Source organism: Hippoglossus hippoglossus, chromosome 18 (genome assembly GCF_009819705.1).
Source record: "Hippoglossus hippoglossus isolate fHipHip1 chromosome 18, fHipHip1.pri, whole genome shotgun sequence".
Lineage (NCBI taxonomy): Eukaryota > Metazoa > Chordata > Actinopteri > Pleuronectiformes > Pleuronectidae > Hippoglossus > Hippoglossus hippoglossus.
Window position 1 is genome coordinate 6,867,732 of NC_047168.1, and position 24,060 is coordinate 6,891,791.

Genomic DNA, 24,060 nt, shown 5'->3' on the forward strand with positions numbered 1-24,060 from the left:
CAGGCCTCATTGTCTTATTTGATGGTAATATCCCAGATTATCTAACATGACGTGCATAATGAGATGTTAAAGTCGACCCAGTTAGTGTTGATGTCATAATGTGCTGCAACAAAATGCTCTGTCGATTTGAGTGTGCTAAGATTTGCTGTGGCTCTGATGAAACGTTTGCATGAGAGGATACACAATGTGTTCGCAGCATTGACCTGGACTTCAGATGAAAGGGTTCTCCTCATCTTTGAAGCTACTAAGAGGGAGACCTAGAAGTTCAATTGGAGTTTAGACTTCTGCCCAAGACCATGAGAGCTGATGTGGAGTCCTGAAGTGGAGCTTTACTGCTGAATGTGATTTCTTTACAACACGAGTCCAGCTTAAGAATAAGATATTATTTTGTTTGAGGTGCCACAAGAGAAATGCGAGTTTAGCCTTAAGCTGTGATATATGGCGGAGTGCAGAGGGGGTCTGTGGTTACATTAAGTCTGTGTCACAGCGGCGTGACTAGACTGTCTCATTTCGAAGGCTCCTTCAAATGCATCCCTCCACCCAAAACCAACATTTTCCCAGGATTCATTGCGCTTTATTTTTTGAAGAGGCAATGGCACTGGCAAGCGTTGTCCTATGAGTATCAGGCTTCAACTCAACCCAACAGCTAAATGCATGCATGTAATTGAGACACAGCTTGTGTCTCCAGTTTGCATGGTGATATGTTTTCATCCATACACAGATTTGCACTCCTTATTCCAAAAAAAGATCTTCCAGCTGATGCTATGAAATGTAGCTCTACTCGTAGGGGAATGTGTCCAGTGCTGGATTTTAAATCTGGGCCTTTGTCTGGTTCTGCAGTGCAACATATATGTGAGCAGGCTGGTGATCTCTCATTTCATCTGAGAACAAATGTAAGCATACCTGATGCCTTAAGCAACGTGTCGCTTTAGATGGGACGACCAAATGCAAAATAAGGCACTTGGCTGTGAGGTAATGTTCTGACAAAATTTCAAAGAACAGATTCACTGAGTAAACTTTTTTTTTTTCTTCCATGACTCTTGTGGGGGTTTCCATTTTTTCTTTAGATTACCTGAGATCAAATATAAACCTGGCAGCTATTCAGAGGCTCTAAGCGAGGCAAAGGCACCACTGGCAAACAGTCAGAGATGCCAGGCAGTGAAACAGACGTGCTATATTGGTCCTGTCATCTTAAAAGATTTATGTATTCTTTAACATTGTCAGAAATACAGAATAGCCTCACACCTTTGACACATCAGAACGTTGCAGCGAAGGAAAAGAACGTCCTACTAGGAGACATTGAAAATGTTGAAAGCGAAGAATGGACATGTTTTTGTTTGACTTTTTTCTCTCGCTTTTTTTTTTTTGATATGCAACACGAAAGTCGGGATATATAGATGTTTCATCATTCGGAAATCAAACAAATATTACAATGCTTCCTCCCCAACATACCAGAGAAAAGGAGTCTGTTTCTCCACTCTGGTCCATTTGGCTCCTTGTAATGTGATTATTTGTTCATTTTGGGGTGGATGCTCTACTAAACATAAATATTAGCTTTAATAACCAGGGCTTTAGGGCAGGTCCTGCACTGTTACCTAATGTAATCTGGAGGCCCAGCAGAGGGGCTCCGAGTCCAAATCTACTTTAAAGACCTTGTTATTTCACTTGATATTGTGCTTACAAGCTGCATATTCCTAAATAAACTTCTGCTTAATAAAATTCCCACCAACTAATTGACACACAGCAAACCTTGGGCCAGGTAATGTTATGGCTCAGGAGAAGTTCTTGGTTCACGGGGCTCTAGGCAAAATATAATTTAGCTGCTGCGTGTGGTCTGCTGTGTGCTCGCTGCTCGGTGGGTTTATGACACGGTACATATGCGAGTTTGAGGAAGTGGGCAGCTCAACAACTTTTAGATTTGGTCTGTGAATAAGCACGGAGAACAACTTTATGTAAAATCAGGGTTAGGTGAAGGATATATAGAGAAAATGATTAAATCTCCATTCACAGTAGAGAACTCTGGAAAGCATCAGGACTGTGCTCCTTCAATTATGCGTATTATTCTGTGTCATAATCCATTTGATGCTGTGGAATTATATTTGTCACATTTTGTGCCAAGGACACATTTATAGATCTTTAAATTACAACAAAATGAAAAATACCCTTAAAATAGCATCACTGGAACAATTTTTCACACCATAACATATTTTATACGCTGTATAATAACAAATAGTGGAGAATATGGTTTGTTTATCTTTACCACGGAAAACTGTCTTTACTCATCGTACATTTGCATAAATAATATATCAATTCATGTCTATTTTCTACTGGTTCTATGATTAATTCCCTTACGTTTGTCATAATATGCCTGTTTCAGCAAGATGCTTATAAAAAAGCCTTTTCTTTTTACTTTCAAAGTTTTCTATAATGTTTATTTCATAACATCACCAACTTTTTAATTTCAACACAGTTATTGGCATTGACAATGCATCTGCGGATAATATAAAAGAAAATATTGTCCATCGTCTGTCCATCCAGCCGTCCATCTGTCCCTTCTCACTGCTTCCCACAGCCTGTAGTTTATGTTTCTCAACCAGTGTCCACGTTTATCGACCCTTCAAAAACTAGAAAACAATTTTTACATACGTCTGGTGGAGCTCAAGAGATTTTAGTTCTTCTGAAACATACGAAGAAACCCTGGAGGAATGAAGCTTTAAAACTAAAACGTTTGGTTTTTGGCGTTGCATCAGGTCTAACCCATGACCATCAGCAGCTCTGTACAGGTGGATTTCATCCTGAATATATCCTGTTTAGGTCGTGAACATGTCGGTTGTGGTTATTGTCAGTTTCCCCTGACTTGTGGCTGCAGGTTACAAACAACTTTATAGCTGGTGGAAAACTTTTGGTATGTATTTGTCATGATTTACTGAAGACAACGTGTCAGTTATTTGGAGGGAACATGGATGAATTCCTTTGGATGATTTCCATGATTTAACAACCACTTTGATTCACCAAGCTAAACAAATGTTGTCCGACACGGTAATGTAAGTGGAAGCATGGAACTATATACTTGGCTGACATTGACAGCCAGCTGTTTGTTAATTCAGGACTTCATCTGATCGTGCTGTGCAGCCAGCGACGTTGTGTCCCCCCCCCCGTTGTTTTGTCGTGGTATTAAACTCTCATGCCCGGTGATGGTGATGTTTCTCATGTTTCAGGTCTGTCCTCCTCGCTGTCTGTTTAATCCTCCGTGGTCTCTAACACAGCCCGTTTTGCACAACATCTGTAATCATCGTCATTACACTTTTTTCCAAAACCAGCGTGTCCATTTAATGTAGTGCATTTTTCAACTCTCCCTCCACTGAAGGCGCATCACCCTCATCCCCTCTCTGTGTAGTTGGGCCTTATTGTGGAACTTGCTAATGATACAGGAGACTTTTATTCTGTAACTGGCTGCACCGAGGGACAGATGTTGCTGCAGGCTCTTTAATTTGTCAGAATCAAATTAGTATACAATAAATTTCACAAACCCTCCAGGGTCCTCATTCAATCAGCGTTGCCTTATGTTTTCGGAGTAGAAGAAATATGTGTGAGGGGGGGGAAAGAAAACTTGGCCAAACTTGATTTATATGTAATAAAAAGAGTCTATGCGCGGATGCCAAATGTTTGGCTCTTGACTCAGAAAATGTTCACTTGTCTCATTTGCCACTGAAATGTGTTTGTCTGCCTCCATCCCAGTAAATATGCAGCCATTAGAACACACTGATGTGTCATTATATGTTGGTGTTTGTGAATTTGGATGTTTGTCTTTTAATTGCTGTTTTTCTTTTGTACCACTTCTCATGAATATGCAAATGAGGAAGTGGCCGGGTTAATGAGTGAACTAATGACAGAACAAGTGCAGGAACTAATTATTTTACCATATTTCAGCTTTAGTATTCACAAACTGCTTTGTGTATTAATACTGTTGGAGGGGAGGGCGGCATCACTCAAAGTGACTCATATTGTCTTGTCCTTTAATTATTTAAAGGGGAAAAAAAATATACCAACATGTTCATGAAACTGTGACAAACACATGACGTTAGCGCCCGTCCAAGTTATCAAGAGTGGATCTGCTTTTCCACCAATGCGTTTCACACCAGGCTGATGCATAATTGTCCTTCTGTTTTACCAGAGTGTGGAAACCGGCTAATTGAGACATTAAAAAAAAAAAAGACGAAAGCCAAGACTGCGTCCAAAATCTAGGCTCCCTTGTTCATGTGTGCGCCTTCTGTGTTTCATTCACTCTTCAAGGCGAAGAGGCTACAGCAGTTATCTGAGTGTTTGTGTCTGGCACCGGACGGGGTGCCGAGAAACGGCCATTTAAGAATTATTTATCCCAACACCCGCTGTGTCCATCAACTGCTGCACTGAAAATGTGTCCAGAACAGAATGAAGACAAAATACATGTTGGCTTGTGCATTAGACTGTGCAAGGTCATGAAGCTTAACCCGGGAAGTCTCATTTGAGCTTTACATTTAAATAAATGCATACAGATGAGCCCAAAATATATTTTACTCATGGATATGGAAGAAAAATAAAGTCTCTGTCCCTCATATATTAAAATTCCTTCTAATAATAATTACTGAATAAAAATTGGCATAATGTTCTATCTCTCTCTCTCCCTATCTCTCTCTGTGGACATGTGTATGTGCATGCATACATTTATTCTTGGATAAAATTCATTTTTAGATATGTATGAGAAATAAACTGTACGTGCAACTGCCGCAACAGAAGGAATGGGAAAGAGCTGTACCATAGAATATATGGTTTACATTGTCTTGAAAGATTTTAAGATTTGATTGAACAAATGGCAAAAGGTTTTGATTATGTCAGATTTATTATATAACAATGATTTGTACAAGCAGATAACAATACTATTTAGGCACTTTTAATGTAAGTAGACATTACAAAGTTATTAATAATAACTATAATATTAATAAAACTATACATTGCTACAATGTACAAGTTATTTACTTTGACATGGAGTTTATGGTTGTCAGTATATAGAGACATAGGCTGAGGTGTGCTGGTTTCATCTGAATGAGTCAGAGAGGAAAAGTCTTATTTGTTAAGTTGCACTTAAAACACATGTTGGACAAAGACATCTATATCTGTACATGTAAAAGAAGACAAATTAAAGTGACACAAAATATTGGTCTTAACACAACACTGGTCTAGGTGCTTTTAAGTTGGTGCTTGTACTGTACGTGTCGATTGAGATTCTCCAAAGCAAACCTTAGAATAACCCTAAACTTTAAACTAACTTTATAAATTCCATATCCTGCTTATTCCCCCAAGGGCCAGATTATAATTTATTTCTGACTTTACTGTGTTATTAGTAGATGTATATTGCAGATTTGCCCAAACAGGAGGTGCTGGAAAACTTCTCCAGTCCTCCGACACTAAGGGCTCAGAAAATATAAATGTTAACATTTGAATAAATGTCCTCACTGTTCTTGTAAGCTTCAAAAATTCTTCTCCACGGTGACATCAAGGGAAATTAAGAGCTATTCACATCATGTTCACGGCTTCAATCAATTTGCTCCGCTCATCACTTCTCTCTCCGCTCTCCGACAGTGTGGACCTGGTGCATGCCCAGCTGCGTGTGTGTGAGGGCCGCAGCCTGCCGGAGCTGGGCCTCAAACAAGACAAGATCAGGGTGAACGGCTGCGCCATCCAGTGCAGAGTGACGACGGAAGACCCGTCTAGAGGCTTCCAGCCAGACACCGGCAGGATTGAGGTAGGCTCCGTTTTAATAATGCTGCACACTTTTGATCAGCAGGGACCAGAACGGAAACTCCAGCCTTGATACCTTCTTAAAGCAGCTGTTTTTTCGTTTCGGTGTCCAACATGTGGCCCCTCCCTCTTGGCAGTTAAAGTCACGGCTTTGCATCAAACACAAAAGATGAACGTGCATAGCTGAAGGCAAGAACACTAAAAACACAGCTTTATAAGTGGCCGATCTTCCCCCACAAAAAATCATATCACAATCTTTCTAATACATTATGACGATCCACAATCTGAACTGCATTGTTTCCTTCCACTTTGGTAATGTATTATTGAGAGTATTCCAAAAACCAGCCCACAAACTTTTCTATTTGAATCATTTAAAACACAATATCACATTAAAGACACACACATCAAGCTGGACATCTATAGTAAACACCGATATCTAAAGTCCCACATATTCTACAGCTTTCCAGGATGGACTGTGAGCTCACTGTCATCACTTTCCATCGTTTGCTGCTTAGATCATATTTTTGACAGCTTCAGTCAATGATAACAGTTTGTTTCCAGGATCTCAGGGTACAGATGTGTGTGAATGTACAGACAAGCATGAAACACCCAGTAGGTTCCTTCCTGTTCTTCCTGTTAGGATGGCTCAATAGATTTGTCGTTTTACCTTTGAAAGAACTGGCTGTTGAGAAACTACTCAAAGCACCGCCACACTCCTGACGTTGAGTGGTTTCTATTTCACTTTATCTTTGCACCAGCTCCTCATCTGCCATGCATGTATGATACGTGGTATCATTTGCAGCTCACGCAGGTTGTTGGCAATTTAGCTGTTGGTTCGTGAACGCGGCGTCAATCGACGTTCTGTGTAAATGTCACATTAAATGTCAATTTTTATGATTTGCTTGGAAAGTAGATTGTGAACGTCTTCAAGATTCATCATATGTAATTGACAGCTCAATCCACCCATTCTACATCGTACATCAATTGAAGTAACACATTTTAACAGGCAAACATTTTATTGGTGAATTATATAAGCTGCAGTTTTCTTCATTTCCCAGGTTTTCTCTGAGTAACTGTCTTTTCTATTTGCCATCATTAACTAACAGACAACTTGAAGTTTAACTTTTCTGTATCATCTACATGGTGCATTTACACATTCCAGGCTACACCAGATTCCAACCACACACATTTAACTTAATGCTTCTAATATTTAGACAATTCTCTAAACACAGGGAGTGTAGGGGGTTTCCATTAGGTCCATATGTCATATACACAAATAAACATGGCATCCCATTAAAGTCTATTTTACCGAATGTTAACTGCATTTGACATTGGGGTCTATGAATGCATCAAACCCTTATATGGTGGTTTAATGTTAACAACCGTACATGCTACAAGAACTGAAAGTTGCCAGTGGCATCTATAGAACAAACAAGCGTTCTTCTCATAATATCACAAGCATCACTTAATGGAACTTTAAACTAAAATAAGGTGTGTGTGTGTGTGTGTGTGTGTGTGTGTGTGTGTGTGTGTGTGTGTGTGTGTGTGTGTGTGTGTGTGTGTGTGTGTGTGTGTGTGTGTGTGTGTGTGTGTGTGTGTGTGTGTGTGTGTGTGTGTGTGTGTGTGTCGCAGTCGCAGAGATCAACCAGCACTTGAATTATAGGTCTGTCACACTGATCCATATAGTGGCTTCCAGTGCTGCAATTATAAACGTACGTTGCCATATGAGATCTTGTGAGTGGGATGACATGATTTCCCCGTGTGTGTCCATCGTTATCTCACTACGAGAAGGGTGTATCTTTATGTGTGTGTGTGTGTGTGTGTGTCTTTTCGGCGAGAGGACCAGTGATTTCCTTTGACAGTGCTCACACATGAGTAGACACAGAGGTCACCATATGAGTGCTCTGCGTATCCATCCACAGGCTCATCCTGTAGATCTACACACCATACATGCCTTTGCTCATCGTGTCTCCGCAGATCTCTCTCTAGCTGATGAGGTCTGCTCCCTGGATGCTTTTTGCTGTCAGGTCCTTTTTGCCCTTCACCCTACTCTCTACACCCGTCCACCCCTCATTTATTGCTCTATTTTTCCTCTCCCGTTCTCCCCACCCGCTCCTTTTCTTTAATGAGTTTGTTTTTGCTGATTCCCTCACAGCTTTTTTATCGGCCTTAACAGTGTCACAAAGCGCTTTACAAATAATTAAATGGTAATGAAAGGCAGTTTGAATCAATAAAAATGGCTGATTAGAATTAAAACAAGAGGTGTAATGAGCATAAAACCGCTATTTAACAGAATCCAAACAAATCAAACCATGTGTTAAAGATAATGCCACGAGGTAATGGTGGGTTTGACCTCTGCAGAGCGTGGTGTGTTTTAAAAGCCTTGGGGGTCCAACGACCACGGCTGGGTTTTGTTTGGTTTGTAGCTGAGACTCTGCCAAACGTGGGAGGAAACCGCTTCAGGGAATAAATGTGAATTTCTCGAGAAGTGAAGCTAAAAAAAAAAAAAACGGAGTATAGTGTGATGTGCACAGCCTCCTTCAGTATCCTGTCAGAAATCTACAGCTCAGCAGCACATGGGAGGAGACAGGGGAAGCCGATCAGTGTTATGATATTATTATCTGCATGTCAAAGTTACTGCAATTTATTTCAAAACTATAAATTCCCGGAGACCCTCTGCTTTCTCAGTGTGCGCCCCCCCCCCCCTCTCCTCGCTGCTTGTCATGAATGCTGGGAATAAAATACTGCCTCTGCTGCCTAGTGACTAACGCAGTGATTTTGGAGTCTCTGCGTGTGATTGAATTCGACGTGCACCAGTGGCTTTCCAATCAAACAAATCATCTGTCTCTGGGTGAGGTGCGAGGTGCGAGAAACGAACGGTCGTATTGTGCAGGTGGATTTATTTCACCTGAATTTGAGTCCATTAATTCATCTCCCGGGGGCAGTTGTTTCAGTTTAACAGTTCGTGTCGCTCAATAACCACACTAGAAGGCTTTTTCTTTTTTCTTTCTTAACATTAACCTGGATATACCACCACGTTGGGATGAGGCATTTACCTGACATTCAACTCAGCAGCAAACATGTCAGCCTTGCAATTCAAACATCCTCATTATGTGGCATTCTCACGTACAGGGTGCATTACGTATCACTGTGAAAATCACCAAGTGCATTATATGGTGCTTCTCTCGGGGAGGAGTAACCATGGAATAGCTCGTGACCTTTTCTCTTCAAGGACTGTCTTTTCTCCTCCGCTCCCTGAATCTCCCATCTTGTTAAAACACAAACACAAGGCCTTTATTTGGTTACAGGCATTAACTTCCATGAACTTGCCTTCAAAAAGCCATCAGAAGAAAATGAAATAAAGTACAAAAATCATCAAATGAGACTAAATCCACTAAACTCTCAACATAGAATATATCTTGCATCATTCAGCTACAAGATGTCAAATTCACATTTAATTAGCTTGAACAATCTCTAAGAGCAAACAACACGCAGCTATCACGTGAACGTTAATGTTAATCAGCATAATTAAAGATAAATAAATACTTAATTGGCTGCGTTACTCGAGGGGAGAAAGAAAGAAACCTCAAAATTTAGCAGATCTTCAGATAATCTGTATCTTCCTGCATTCAAATGGCAAATGGCTCAACCCCATTGGTTCCCATCTAACAGGTTCTCTGTCCTTTGGCACAAAATGTGGCAGCGATAAAACCCAGACCTCACAGTAACACACCAACTGAAACTGTAGAAGTGAATCCGACTGCAGCTCCACTCCCCCCCACCCCCCACTTACCACTTGTCTTGAAAATATAAAATATATAGATATTTCCCCACATCATTCTCTCCCTATTCCCCTCTGACCCCTATCGCTCCTCTACATTTTAGCCGGGCAGCTGAGATCTGAATCAGGTCAACACAGAGAGAACCCTGCTCTACCCCCCAACCCACCCAAAAATCGCCATGCATTATGAATGAGCCAAACACAGTCGACACAGAAAAGCATGGACGGAGGAATACCATGTTTGAGGGACAGATGAATAAATTATGAGGAAAGGGCTGTGACAAGGTCAGCAGCTGAGTGACGCAGTGAGAAATGACGGACAGGAGAAGCAGTCGTCCTCATATGGGCTCATTTCATGTTTAACAGTTCTATCGATATTTTCACAACAAAAAGTTAAATATTGGTTCAGTATTAGGTTAAACAAATATAATGAAATAAATACATTTATGATTTGCACTAGAAAGCCGTGTTTAAAAATTAAGTTTGATTAAAAATGTATATGCATTTTAAATTTAGCTTCACGCAATGCTGACATGAGGAAATGAGCTGTTTTTAATTGGCAGCAGTGTGAGTGTAAGGAAGCTAATTACTAGAGAAAGATTGGCACATGGTATGAAATCACATTAGGATATCTTAACTAAGAAGTCGCTGATATTGTTCATGACTTCTTTATATGGAAAAAACATTTATTTAGGGTATTAGCTTGGCTTGGTTTATCACTGAGGCTCTAAAAAGATGTAACACTTTGGCATGTGAACCACCGTGCAAAAACGTGTTTATTTAGAAGAAGACAGGGAGAAAAGGGATATACATGTATAAGATGAGTCTTAGATTTGAAGCGAGGGATAGCGGATGGAAGAAGAGACGAGGTAACGAGGACGAGGAATGATGGATGTCATAGCACGAGGGTAGCGGCGGCGGCCCCTGTCAACAGGACAGGGAGGGATGGACTGCACAGTTCGGGATCAAGCGAGCGGAGAGGGAAGGGGAGGAGGAAAGAGTATTAATGCGGCACCTTGACATTTTGTATTTTAATCTATTTTTTCTTCAGCAGCCACTCGTCACATTCGATGCGTCCGCCGGCCTTTTGACGGGCGAGCTCTGCGATCAGTTTACCTTTGCGAGATGTGACGCAGATACCAAGCAGCACCGGAGGAAAAGCCTTTATTCCCACAGTGTGTTACGTGGATCATGACAATCTGCTGAATCCCCCCAAAATCCTAAAGTAAAGAGGGAGAAAAAGGCTTTTGTTGTAAACTGCGGGGAAAACATGAGGGGGGGGGTCTGATATTTCAATGGAGAAGTGAAGGGGTGAATAAGGAGTGTGTGAGATTTATATCTGATAGCATCGATAAAAGAACCGCAATCCCCCTTTTGTCTCAGCATCTATATCTCTTTTCACATATCTCCATTTATCTGCACTGTATCACTCCATCATGGCTGACAATCTTCCCCTCCGTCCTCCTTCACTCTCTACTTTAACTTTCCATCCTTACAAACCTCTGCGTTTCCTACCTGTGTTCTTTCTCCCAATTTCTCATCTATTATGACCTTGTCTCCACATTTCCCTCATATCCTCTTCTTCTTCGTATTTCTTCTCTCCTTCTTCCACCAACCGTCTCCAAAAAAACACAGCAGAGAACAAACTCCAAGTCCTGCTCTTCCTTTTATCCACCTCAGCACCTTATTTCACTTCTTCCTTTTCCCTCTCCCCCACTTCACCTCCTCTTTTCCCTTTCCTCCTTAACACCAATCTGCTATTCAGCGGACATGTGGTTCCAGATTTAAGGAAACACTCTGGCTGCATTGGTAGCCTGGAGGGAGCCACAAGACCTCGGCTTCTTCGTCTTCTCCTCCCTTTCATTTCCTTATCTATGCAAATGTGAATATCAGAAAAGGAACTGTCACTCTATAATTCATCTCATAAATCAGTTGTCTCTTCTTCCCCTGAATCTGTCGACAAGCATAACATCAATCTGTCTTTCCGTTTCCTCCATCGCACCCCACCGTGCATCTCTCTCCTGTTTGTTTCTTTCATTAAAATACATTTGCATGCGTCACTCAACGTGTTGCTAATACGTTTTACGATGCCGCTGTGCGTGTGTGTATGGGTATGCAAGCTTGTCAATTCTGGTGTGTGTGTGTGTGAGTCTGTGCGCCATCCTCCGAAGAATATTCAGAGTCTGAAAATAGGCTGAGTCCTAATTAGAGGAAGTGTGTTTGTCTTGCTTCGTAAACACCTTCATTTGCACACCATAAACATCCTGCACCCCATGTTGGTTCCTATTGACGGCGCCGTGATTTGTCGCCATTATCTTTCATTTTCTTCATTTCCATTAACACAGCCGTCAGTCACCTATGTAATTGGTCGGGGAATGACCTTGGATTGTTTTGTGCTCAAGTTTTCATTTCTGTGTAAAAATGGAAACAAGGCGAGAGTTCTAACCTCTAGTGCAGAGGAATTTTATCCAGATTACAGAGTGAAGTCAACATATTATGTTTTGTCTGTTTTTCTCTTTCCTCTCGTGTTATATAGGTTTCTCGTGATAGCAAAACATTTTAAAAAGCCTCATCTCCTTGTAGAAGAACCTGCTCTTGAAGCTCCTCGTCAGTCGTGGCCGTTACTTCTGCATCATCGAGATGTCATGTGACATCGCAATACCCCCAATTTTCTCTAAACGGTTTGCTACTGTTTCTGGGTTGAACAGCACGTTTCCTCTTCGCTGTGCAGAACAGCGAGGTACCTTTTCTCTCGTTTGGTGGGTGTGTTGGAGGTGTAGCCCAATCGGCAGTGATCTGTATAACAACGCCACCGTATTAAAAATTCACTTTTCAGTTTCCTACAAAGGCAGCAGCTTCTGCTCGGTGTTCGTGTGAATTCAAGATGGCAGAGGCAGTTACATCAAGTGTATTTTGAAGTGTTAAATGCATATTCAAAGCCCTGTCGTCTACTTCCAAGATTTCTACTGCAAGAACGCAAAGAATGGCGTCCTCCGGTGCTGCAGTTTCACAGGCAATTGACTTATCTCAAATGAGTTGGATTTTTTTTGTGTGTAAATGCCAGTAGTATATCATTTTCTTTTGGTCTGAACTAAGTAAAAAAAAACTGCCGGTGTGAAAGCAAACTTTTAATACGTTGCAAATACATAGAAACTAGGAATGTAGAGCTAGAGGGACGCACACTATTCACATGCCGCCTTGTTAACTCTGGTTACACCCAGGACCCCTGACCAGGTGTTAGAACACCAGGAACACACACCTGCAGGAGGGCAAACCACCAGCACCGCAGGTACCGACTTACACAGTCGTACAGGGTATAATTTCCCGAGAAAGCACCTTTGACCTTGAGAAGGTCATGCGTGGAGAGCCTTCAACGTGAGCAGACTTAATCTTGCCGTGTGTGTGTGTGTATTTCTACGGAGTGGGAGCTGGTGTGTGACAGAGGACAGAACCATTGTGTTCTTTATGTATCTCTGAGTGTAGCCATCCTTTTTTTTTTTCTTTCTCTCCACATAATTCCTGGTCAAATTTCATCTATTTTTTTGAGTGCGATACATTTACCCCCCCTCCCAACTCCATATCTGCCACTCATTGCCACAGTAATTATGAGCTCAAATTAGCGAGTGACATTTCTCCCTTTCCTCCATTAGTGCACTCAATTTGCTGCTCATGTATTTTGTGGTATTGTCCAATTACTGCCTGACTTTCTTTTTTCCCAATTCTCTGCCTGTCTGATGCCCGTCCATCCCCCCCCCACCACTCTTGGCATGTTGTCATATCCCTGATATTTCATTCATCAAATAGCCAGAAAAACAATAGTACTAACAATACACAACTTGCAGAGAAATCGTTAACATTTTAATCACCACTCGGAGTGTGCTGAGAAATGTTTGGTGTTTGTGGTTTTTGTCTTTTCCCAATTCCTTTGCCACTAAGGGTCAAGATGTTGAGGCCAGTTTTTCCTCCTTTTGGCTGCAGCTCATTCAGGAGGCTTGAAATCTATTATCATTCAAAGACCACAGCTTATTGAAAATTGGGAAACATGCAAGAGTGCACATACTGAAATGCTCCGTAACACTCCTGATTTGCAGTTAAACCGCTCCTTGGTACTATGGGTTGTGAAGCAAATCCCAACTAGCACCCGAGATCAATGCTATAGATTCCGGGGATCGTTGCGTTACTGGGTCTTCACTCACTCACAGTGACACGCAGCTCTTTCCAGTGGTGAGTAGTAATTATTGCCTATATGAGCGTTTGGAATATTAAAGACAAGTTGAATAATTCCTGCCGGGAAACAGGTTTGTTAATGGATACGAGTCACAGAGGAATATAACAGAAAAGAAAATGGGGCAAATCATTTACATTTTCAAGCACCACTTAAGTTAAGTTAGAAAACAAAGGATGAATTAAAAGTTGCACGATCGTAAGAGCATCTACAGGCTGTTGCACGCTGGTGACTCAGTGTTCATTCACTTGCAGTGATGCACAACTCAGTAGTGAGACCTAATGATTACCTGCTATGAAAAGGTTCAAACCAAGCCTTGTTCTAGCACTGTAACTAAGTACAAACCTAATGCACCAGACAGGTCATTTACTATCCGAAGATATAACTCAGAACGTACACCTACCACCGGGCAGCTTTTAACTGCTGACATTATGAAAGGTTAAGAGAAATGTTAGGGCCTATTAATAGAAGAGCCAACAGGAGCTCTTTGTGATGATCTACAGCTTTACTTTCCAACGATGATTTGCTGTTCAATATTGTTGTGAGTGTTACTGACACATTTTGGACCTCAAGAAAACAAAAACAAGTGTGATACACAGCTTCAGTACATTACATTACAGTTCAACCTACCAAATAATCATTATAATGTTAGACAAACGCATATTAGTTTACTTTATTCATTAGTTTTACTGAGTAAAACGATATTTATATTCTAGGTCTTTTGATTTCCATATTTTCCACGTGTTGCACCGAGAGGTCGCCCTGCATCAGAAGTTGTTGCAGAAGTTGTAATAGTTAATGTTGACTTTAGACAGATGGCTATGTGTATTATTTCTTAAAGGCTGAAAAAACAACAGCTCGAAGGTCATTTCTGCAGCACTTTTCCCTTTTATTTCCATACGTCCACTTCCATTTCTCATAGGAAGACTCATATTAAGCCCAGGCTTGAAAAGGAAATGCAGCATTTACGACTTAATATGCATCCTAACTATCTAACTTAAAAAATCACCTTGGCTCAGTTCACTCTGCTGAGTCTTTAAACCCTTTGTCCTTTTGCAAGTTATACTCCTCTAACACGTCCCTGAAACCGTTTTCCTTTTTAACATTTAAGACGTCTGCACTGTCCCCGTCTCTGTGGTGATGAATTCAGAAAGCGTCCTGTTCACAACCACAGAGAAAACACAAGGTTGTTTTCATGTACATCTCCGCCTATATTTCCTCTCTCAGGATAACTCCATGTACTGTAATGCCCTATTTCCTTCTATAGAGCAACTCTGTCGGCCTCTACGTCTCTTTTTTCCACCTCTCACCTTCTTCTCCCGAGAATTTCCATCAGGCCTCCTCACTATCAATTTCCTCCTGTGTCTATGTTTATGTATGTGGGCTTGGTGTGTGTGTGTGTGTGGGAGGATTGTACATGCATGTAGGTATGTGTGTGTGTGTGACTGCGTGCTTACAGGTGTCGTCTGTAACAAGCCGCTTCCTGTTCTCTCCATGTTCGTTAATGTTGTTTTTCAAGCCAATCTGCTCTCTCCTCTCCCCCCCCCCCCCGCTCTTCTCATTTATCATTCTTCCCCTATTTGCACTGTTCTGTCGCTATCTTTCCAATCTATCCTCTTCCATTTCATATTTTCCTCTGTGCGCTCTCGCCTTCTTTGTAGTTATTATAAACTATTTCTCTCTGTGTCACTTCTGTGCCTTTCCCTCGTGCACCTTTCTCGTGGCGTCCCTCCCTCCGCCGTGTTAGTTGATTTGTTTCTGCAGCTTCATTCTTTTCACGTTTTCACGTTATTGTCTGTTTGGCCTCTTTCTCTCTCTCCTCCCTGATATCTACCTCTCTTTTCTCCTCACCTCTCTCTCTCTCTCATGCCGCTGATTTGTTTCTGCAGGTCTCTCTTCAATTTCTGCTCTTTTTTTCCCCCCTTTCATCTCATTTTTTACGTTCTTGTTTCAAATCCCCCTCCTCTTTCTATTTATTTGTACATCTCCTATTGTCTCCCCTTCTTACATCCTTCCCCTCTCTCTCATTCCTCCCTCCTTCCATGACTCTCCACGGAAATCTTCTCCTTATTTGTCCCCCATTCCTCCATCCTGCTCGCTCTCCCTAACTCGTTTATTTCCAAATCGGATTCCTCCATTCTCTCCCTCCATCTCTTTATATACACCTGGTCCCCCATTTCCTCTTTTCAAAATATACCTCTTTTCTTTTGCCTACACCGCCCTATTTATCATTTTCTTTTGTTTTCCTACCTGTCTCCAATTTCCTCCGTCTTTTCCCCTCTCCCTCATCTGTTGTATTTCTATCCGTCTGCCCTGTGCTCATATCTTCAGGGTTCATGTCTGCATTTTCAAGAGGTATTTACTGTTTATCCTGCAATTCTTCCCTTCCGGTCGTTTCACTTGTGTTTTGTGTGAGTGGAGGAATAAATGCCTGTATACGTTCACATGTTAAAGTTCAGCACGGAATGGATAAATTAGTGAGTTCCCGTGTCTGCACTTTGCGCGTGTGTCGGCTTTAATCAGCTCCTTTGTACATTAGCGAGGGTTTGCCTTTTTTGTGACTCTGCCTTTTATTTCGCACAGTATGCAAAATGGCTGTGCTTGGTTTTGAAACCATCCTCTGAGATGTGTATCTGTAAGTGTTTTATTGAATAGGAGTGTGATACAAGGTGGCTGGTTGGAGGGAGGAAGTAACTGAGTAATCTGAGGTCACCAAACAAGCTTCAATCCAGGATGTTCTTCAACTGGACATCAAATCATCCTCTGAGAATAACTTTCAGCTGTATTTTAAAAAGACTGAAATCAGGTAGAACTACTTAGATGTGAAGATTAAATGAGACTTGTTACTTGTTACTTTACTTGATTCACTGCATTTTGTTTATCACAGTCCTGCAGAATCCTTCTCTCTTGTCGAAGATGTTCTGTGTAAAAGACGGGTACAGACAGAGAGAGAGAGAGAGCGAGAGAGATGATGACAAGATAAGATCAGACTGAAAAAATTTAAAATGGTGTGAAATGAGAAATGGCACCTACACTTGTTTAAGATAGTCGTAAATCTCCATATCAAGCATTGCTAGTGTTTAAGATAAGAGACGACAAACGCTAGTTTTAGTCTTAAATAATGACATGTAAAGTCACTTGATATGCTTCCACATTCAAAGATATAAGATTAGAAACTATGGGATACTAATTCTATAAAATCCATATATTGTGCAGCACAGTCCTTTAAATATGCCACAGCAGTACTTTGTACCAGCAAACCAACCAAGTTAGTTCATTTAAATTAATTTCTCTCGAGGCCCATTTCAGATTCTGTGACCCTCCGTTGCCAAGGCAGCATAAAAGCCTGTCTAATCACAACATGAATCTGACCTCATTTTCTTCGGCAAATCACAACTTTTAATTGGTGTTAGTGGCGGCGGCGGCGCGTTTCCTCTGAGAACGTGGCCGCTCAGTTGGACCTGCTGACGAGTGACTCTCTGCATGTTAATAGAAAGCCAGACCGCTGATAAAGGACCCCCTGGATTATTATCAGGGGCTGCCATTGTAAATGACCCTTGCATTAGTATGACAGGTGCCACAAGCGCGCCTTTCCTTCTGAATGGAGGCGGGAGCTGCAGTCGGTCAATGCACCGGCTTGCACATTAGTCGGTGGTCTGTGTGATGGTTGAGAAAGATTATAGTTACCTAGCGTAAACCTGCCTGTTTGGAATGGACAGGGAGCTCTGCTGGTGGTAATGCTGGATGCAGGTTTCTTTTTCTGAAACTATAAAACTATAAACGTGACCTCAACCAGACTCATTATTTTTGCATTTTATAGTCAATGTTTTTAAATGAAACCGAATTTGCCGTATTACTGTTCACTTGTGTGGCTTATGTACAAGTTTGAATAATTTACGGAATTTTTTTTTCATTTACATGCCGGCTATTTCACACAATCAGATTGTCTATTTTCAGACAATCTTCCAACCGAAGTGCTCACCTTTTCAAAATAGAGGCTTGTGATTCAGCTCGATACGAAGCATTGTAGTAACATGTTATTTGCTGAAGAGGATTTGATACTATAAATGTTGTCTTGGACTGCTGCTGTTGTTTATCTGAGTACCTAGAAGATTCAAGTGACAGACAGACAAGACTTTGTGGAATTAGTAGGTTGATTGTGTTTGACTCGTTTAACCATGCCTTGTCTGGTTGGGCCAGTACAACAGAAATGTGGCTGGGATAGGCCACTGATTCCCCAAAGACCATGATACTCGTCAGTTATCATTTAGCTTAATTGGGATATAATATATTATTAATGGTTGGATGGGTGCGTGGAGTATAAACTGTGTGTGTGCTGCTAATGAGCATTGTGTGGTCCCACAGACACAAAAGCAGTTAACTCCTCTATGTATGCAAATCTACCTCTGTGTGTTTTCTGCATGTGGAAGCCACTGTTGCCTCGGGGCTGTTGTTTAACGCTGGTGGAAGTTCCTCTGTATTTCCACTGAAGCTCTGCAGCATCACCTTCCAACGTGCTGACTAACTCCTCAACTTTCCCTTCACCTCATCTCTCCTTCTCATCTCTCTTTGCATAATCTCTCCTCCAGGCTGTTGGTGTCCATCCATCGTTTTTCATCCCGCCTCTCCTCCTTTCTGCATCTTCATCACCCACTCCTCCTCACCACGTTCCATCTCTCGCACGTCTTTACAGACTCCCTCCCTCCTTCCCGCCAAATCTCCTCAGCTCTTTTCAGCTCATTTTCATTCCAGTTCTCATCTAGTTGATTTTTTTTCCTTGCGTCTCCTTTCATCTCAACTTCTCCCTTTTTTGCTTTTCTTTTCTCTCCCTCTTGGCATGCAGAATATGTCTAAGAGGTGTCGGCACATGTGTCCTACATAACTACTCGCTGGCTGAAGTGGGGATTGTGTCTTTTTGTGTCTAATGCTGTGTTAACACTTCCAGTGTGTGTTCACTGGAGTGTGTCTGCGGATTGGTGTGTTCTCGAGCTGTGTGTGTCTTTACAGGTTTAGTAATGCATCTGCATTTCTGTATTTGTTTATCTCCTTGTTTCTGCATCTCTATGTATGTCAGGATCTCTCTGTGTGTGTGTGTGTGTGTGTGTGTGTGTGTGTGTGTGTGTGTGCGTGTGTGTGTGCGTGCGTGGTTTTATCAGCTCTTGCAGATGGCCTCAGCCTCTCATCCATCGTTCCGGTGAAATGAAGAGCCCTGTGAAGAGTGAAGGCAGAGAAGAAAAGAATGGACAGACACAGGGGGAGGGAGGGGGAGAGAGAAAAGGAGGGAGGGGGGGAGTCATGGGAAGAAATGGCAAGAGGTGGAAAAGAGACAAGGGCGATCAAAAGATGGGGATATTGAGAGGAATGACGGGAGGAGGAGACCTCCACTGTGGTCATTGTTCTTTAACATGAGCTGCAGACCGACCGAATTATCGGTTGGCTGATAAAAATCTGGCGATATGAGCCTTTCACAGACGTATCGGTACTGGTGTTTGTTTGCAGATTTTTACTGATATTGGTGACAGCAGAAAATAAGTGCGTTTTATTTTAAATATGTTTTAGGGTTTAATCGTAAAACATCAAGCCTCAATTGCATTTCTTTGTCATAAGGGGTAATGGCAACTTCTGAGGAACCAAAACAGTTTTTTTCAGACTTAGGAAATTCATATTGGTTGGTGTGTGTGTGTGTGTGTGTGTGCGTGTGCGTGCAAATACTTATTTTCCAATCTACTGTAAGTGTGTGTGTGCATTTGTGTGTTGACAGTTCGCTTGCATTAAAAAGAGGCTCTTGAAATCACCTTGGGGTACAAAGTGTTTACGATTCAGCACCCGCAGGAGAGAGAACAAACAGAGAAGTGACGGAGAGCGGGGCATAAACCGGGAAGAAAAAAAACCCACGTAGGGAGAATTGAGGTTAAGGAAGTGAGTGTGTGCTGCGTCGAGAAGCGAGCGGTTGGAGAAGGTGAACAGGGGACAAAGTGTAACTCTGAAAACTGACTTGAAACACCCGGAGTGAAATGCAAACAGACTGCAGGGTGGTGAGGGGAGGAAATATGCAGCAGAGAGGCGGGAGGAGGGTGTTGCTGACAGGTCAAGTTAAGAGGAAATACAGGGGTGACCTGGGGACCGGAGAGGTTTTGTAAACCACTTAATGATGTAACAGAATAAAAGGGGCAAAGAAAAAGGAGGTTCTCTGTTAGTATTTTGTCCTTTTTGATTATTTCCCCCTGTTGGGCTTTGAAATGTCACTTCCCGTAGGCCTTCCATTTTATTGGGGGAAAAAGGCAGCTGTGGCATGCAGAGATGGAAGAACTAGATACAACAGAAACAAAAAAAACACAGTATGTTATCAAACCAGCCATTTTGATTTCTGGAAGAATGCTTTTATATTTTATTAGAACGGTATTCCAGTGGCTTGGACACCATTAAAGATTAAACAATGTATTTGGAGCCAGTTAAAAGATCAACAGTGATTGATTGATAATTGATGAATAGTTTTTTCTATTCCAAATAATTATAAAGTTTTTGTAGCACCTCATTAAAACAGAGCTGCAAAGTGTTTTAAGGAAAACGATTAAACGAACTGCCACCAGGGCTACAAAAAGACGACTCTTAAAAAGAAGCGAGGTTGAGACACAACGTGGGATCAAACAAAGGCTTCAAACGTGAAACAATATCAAAAGCGTTGGTTTAGAAGAATCTAAAATAGTGAACTGACTTTAAAAGTTCAACATGGACTGAAAGACTTGGGTCTGAATCTTTTATTTTTTCTGTGTGCAAGTCTAAGGACGTTTTTTCATGGCGCAGCTGAATTCTGACCATAAAACCGACTTTTCAGTTTGGCCATTCCACAGCCGCGAAAGGCAAGTTTGTTCATATAGCACCATCAACAGTGAGGCAGTTCAAATTACTTAACACTCTGTAGATATAATAATATAAAAATGCAAGACAACATAAGATTTGAAAATTAGATGTAGAAATATGAAAATAACAGAAAATAAATAATAAAAGGTAATTAACAGAGGGATATATTGCTACGCAGCACTGAGGGACATGAATAAATAGCCTGCATTTGATTCAATAAGTCAAGTTTTAAGCCTTGACGTTAGAGAACAGAGATTGGAAGCAGAACTCTAGTTTCCTTGGAGTTTCTTTCTGATATGTGGTGCACAGACGGTGAATGCTGCGTCTGAGTGCTGCTTCTACGTGGTTAGTTCTCACCTTGCAGGGAGACAGGCAGTCTTGTAGTTTAGTGGCCTTGATGGAAAAGTCTCAACCACCATTTGTCCTTTGTGTAGAATCAGAGCGAGCATAAAAGCAGCAGCCGTAGAGAGATTGAGGCGATGCATTTAGAGTTTGAAGGTCACTTGAAGTTGGAGCTCGGCCGTGAGGTTCCCTACGATCTTAAAATCAGTCCCATCAACAGGTCATCTTTAAAGTGCAGAAAGGATCGATGTAACGCGGTGCAGGCAGCAGCTCTCTGGATGGGCTGAGTTTCATTCTATAGAGAAAGTTATAGTGAAGATAAAGCGAAGGAATCGAGATTTCAATATGCTTAACAAACAAAATCACAAGGATTTCTGCACTGCTAAATAGATCGAGGATTTAACTGAGGATGAATCTGTACCTGCAACCCAGTCCAATTACTAAGGGTATGTGAGGAGTCTAATAAAAAGCACAGTGCCCTCATATATTATGGGAACAGCAAGAAGGGCAAAGGGAGGAGACGGGGAAATGAAGAAAGAGTAAAATGATGGATACAAGAGGAAAAGGAGGGGGGGTGAGGAGGAAAAAGAACAAGCTGGGGGGAAAGCCACCTAATCTAATTCATTTTGGAATCCCATTTAGCTGATCCACAGACATCAGCAGTGACCAGCGAAATCAGTCAGACGTAATAACTGCCATGTGCAGCGCTGGGGAAATCCAGTCGCTTCTTTCCGGCTGCGGGATTAGAGCTGGTCGAACTGGTTAAATAGATTTATTGCCACTGGACATCACTGGGATAAAGGCAATTAAAATAAAATTAGAGGAAAATTAGCAGCTGAGCAGGAATCGGATTTGAATAAAGCCACTTATCCAGTCCATATGCTGTGTGCAAACCCAGCAATTTGATAGGGTGTATAGCAGTTTCAGCTAAAGCCATTTTATTCCCTGCACTAAACGAGGCTTTGACATGCCTGCTTTTTTTGTTCACATATTTACCTGTGAATGCCTCCCACACCTGTCCAATTATGTCTGCATGTAATCAGGCATTTACAATGTGGTGCAAATAATGACTTTACCTGTTGACCCCAGATGGACGTTAGCTAGAATCCGTGGACTCCTCTGTGCATCGGATCGGCTCGATCTCCTAACACAAGTAAAAATGTACAGCACATGCCTCATTTATTATCTTTTTCTTATTGATATCATTTCATTTAAGTTATTTAAGTTCACCTTGATAATCTGTGAATAAAACAACGAAATAAACAGCTTCTTTTTTGGGGCAGATAGTTAGATCTTGGCTCCAGCCCTGCAGTGCCACCAGTTGTTTCCAATTCTCCATATTATCTCCCTTTCCAATTCTTGTCTTTACCTTTCCCTGCCAGCTCTGATTGTATAATGTTACTGCTCCAGGCTCACATGCTGCTAAGGGTTTATTCCCAATCACCTGTTTCCCCCATTTCATTCCTTACTCCAGTTTTGGTGTTTTCCTGCTGGAACCTAATGATTCCTGCAGGTCATGGACGAGCTGAAAACATTCTATGACCCCGGGACTCTACTTCTGCCCAGAAAAAGCCTCTTAACCTGTTTTCATTATTTCGTAAATGTTTTTCCTGAGTTCCTCAAAAGCTGTTTATGTTATTTCTTCTCCTTGAAGGTGAATAGAATATTTTGGCTGGGTGTGTGGGCAAGTGGGTGTCCTGAAGTCAGCTGATGGCGGTGCATCACAGGCAGTGTACAGTAATAGCTTGGCTGAATAGTGACATCTGGGTGTAATGTGGTCCGGGATGAAGTCGCAAAGCTGCCGACATCCTTAAATTCATGATGGATTATGAACTGTTGAGGCGAGAAAGGTCACACTAATTGCTTAAGATTTTTAAAGTGCAAAATACACAACATTAATCCTTGTAAAAGATCAGGATTTCTTAGCAGATGTAGTAGAGCTACAAGTTGATGGATCGGGTGTCTCACCAACTTTTACTAATCAGGACTCCATGTCATTGGCAGGAGAGAAAATTTGGGGGCTGTGGCCCCTCGGTTGTTATGTATGCACCCCGACCCCAAAGGGCCACCATGGTGCCCCAATGGATTAATTTATAAAAATGAGTTCTAAATTATTTGTTTCCCTTTCAATCTTCAATCTCAAAAAGAATTTGTTTACAGCTTTACTATCTTATAATAAAGTTATAAGTTATACATTTGTATGTTCCCCCCCCCCTCCCAAATTGAAAATGATCAATATATTCATTGATTTTAGTCAAATTCTTTAATATTTGCTGCACAAAACTTGCAGCACACCCCAGACTACACATGATGGAGCAAGTGCCGGTACATGTCATGAATTATAGAAATATTTCACCCAGAGATAAACCTTTTTATTCATCCAGCCGCCCCTGCACGGTTTCTCTCGGTATCACAGCCACTCATGTTCCCTCTCCGTGCTCCTCGGCCCACTCTACAGCATGTGTGAAACTGGCTCAGCAGGGGGAGAGGACCTCAGCAGTGGCATTATACTTCAATAAAAAATTTCTTTGACCTTTCGTTTTTTTTTACAATAAGGCAAAAATCTCCACACACCTGAGTTCACCCAGCGCCTTGTAAGCCTAAATCCAAAATGCAGTGCGCTGGATGTCTCTGCGGTGAGCCGGGTTGGGTGGTGGGGATATACAGGGCCTTGGAGAGGAGATATATTTTTTTCTAACAAAGCTCAGACAAATCTCCAACCGGTGTCCAGTTCGGTAGAAGTTTGGCTTAGCTGAACTTTCTATTTCAGCCCAGTATTGAAGGATTTGGTCCCAGATTTGACCAAAGGAGTTTGACTTGCAGTTTGAAGAATACCTTGACAGTCATGCAGTGCCCCCTTTTCTCTTATTTATGTCAAAATGACATAGAGAAAATAAGGGAGACTCAGTTAATACAATGAATCGCTCCGGTCACCATCATTATCCTGCTCTGATTACTCTGGCTTCAAAGGTGTAGTCGGAGCAGTAAGTAAAATGATTAAACAGTTTGGCCAACAGCTGCATATTTATATACCGTTCAGCCACATTATTAAACCAGTAACTGGCTTTAATAT

At 41.6% G+C, this 24,060-nt stretch overlaps 1 protein-coding gene across 3 annotated transcripts in view; it reads left to right on the forward strand.

The window, feature by feature from the left end:
* Positions 1 to 24,060, forward strand: part of pcxb (pyruvate carboxylase b) — a 265,650-nt gene that overhangs the window by 78,500 nt on the left and 163,090 nt on the right. For all 3 annotated transcript variants that reach the window (XM_034569452.1, XM_034569451.1, XM_034569453.1), the window contains one exon: positions 5,620 to 5,782. In XM_034569452.1, the coding sequence (XP_034425343.1) occupies positions 5,620 to 5,782 (163 nt within the window). The remainder of the gene's footprint in view (positions 1 to 5,619; positions 5,783 to 24,060) is intronic.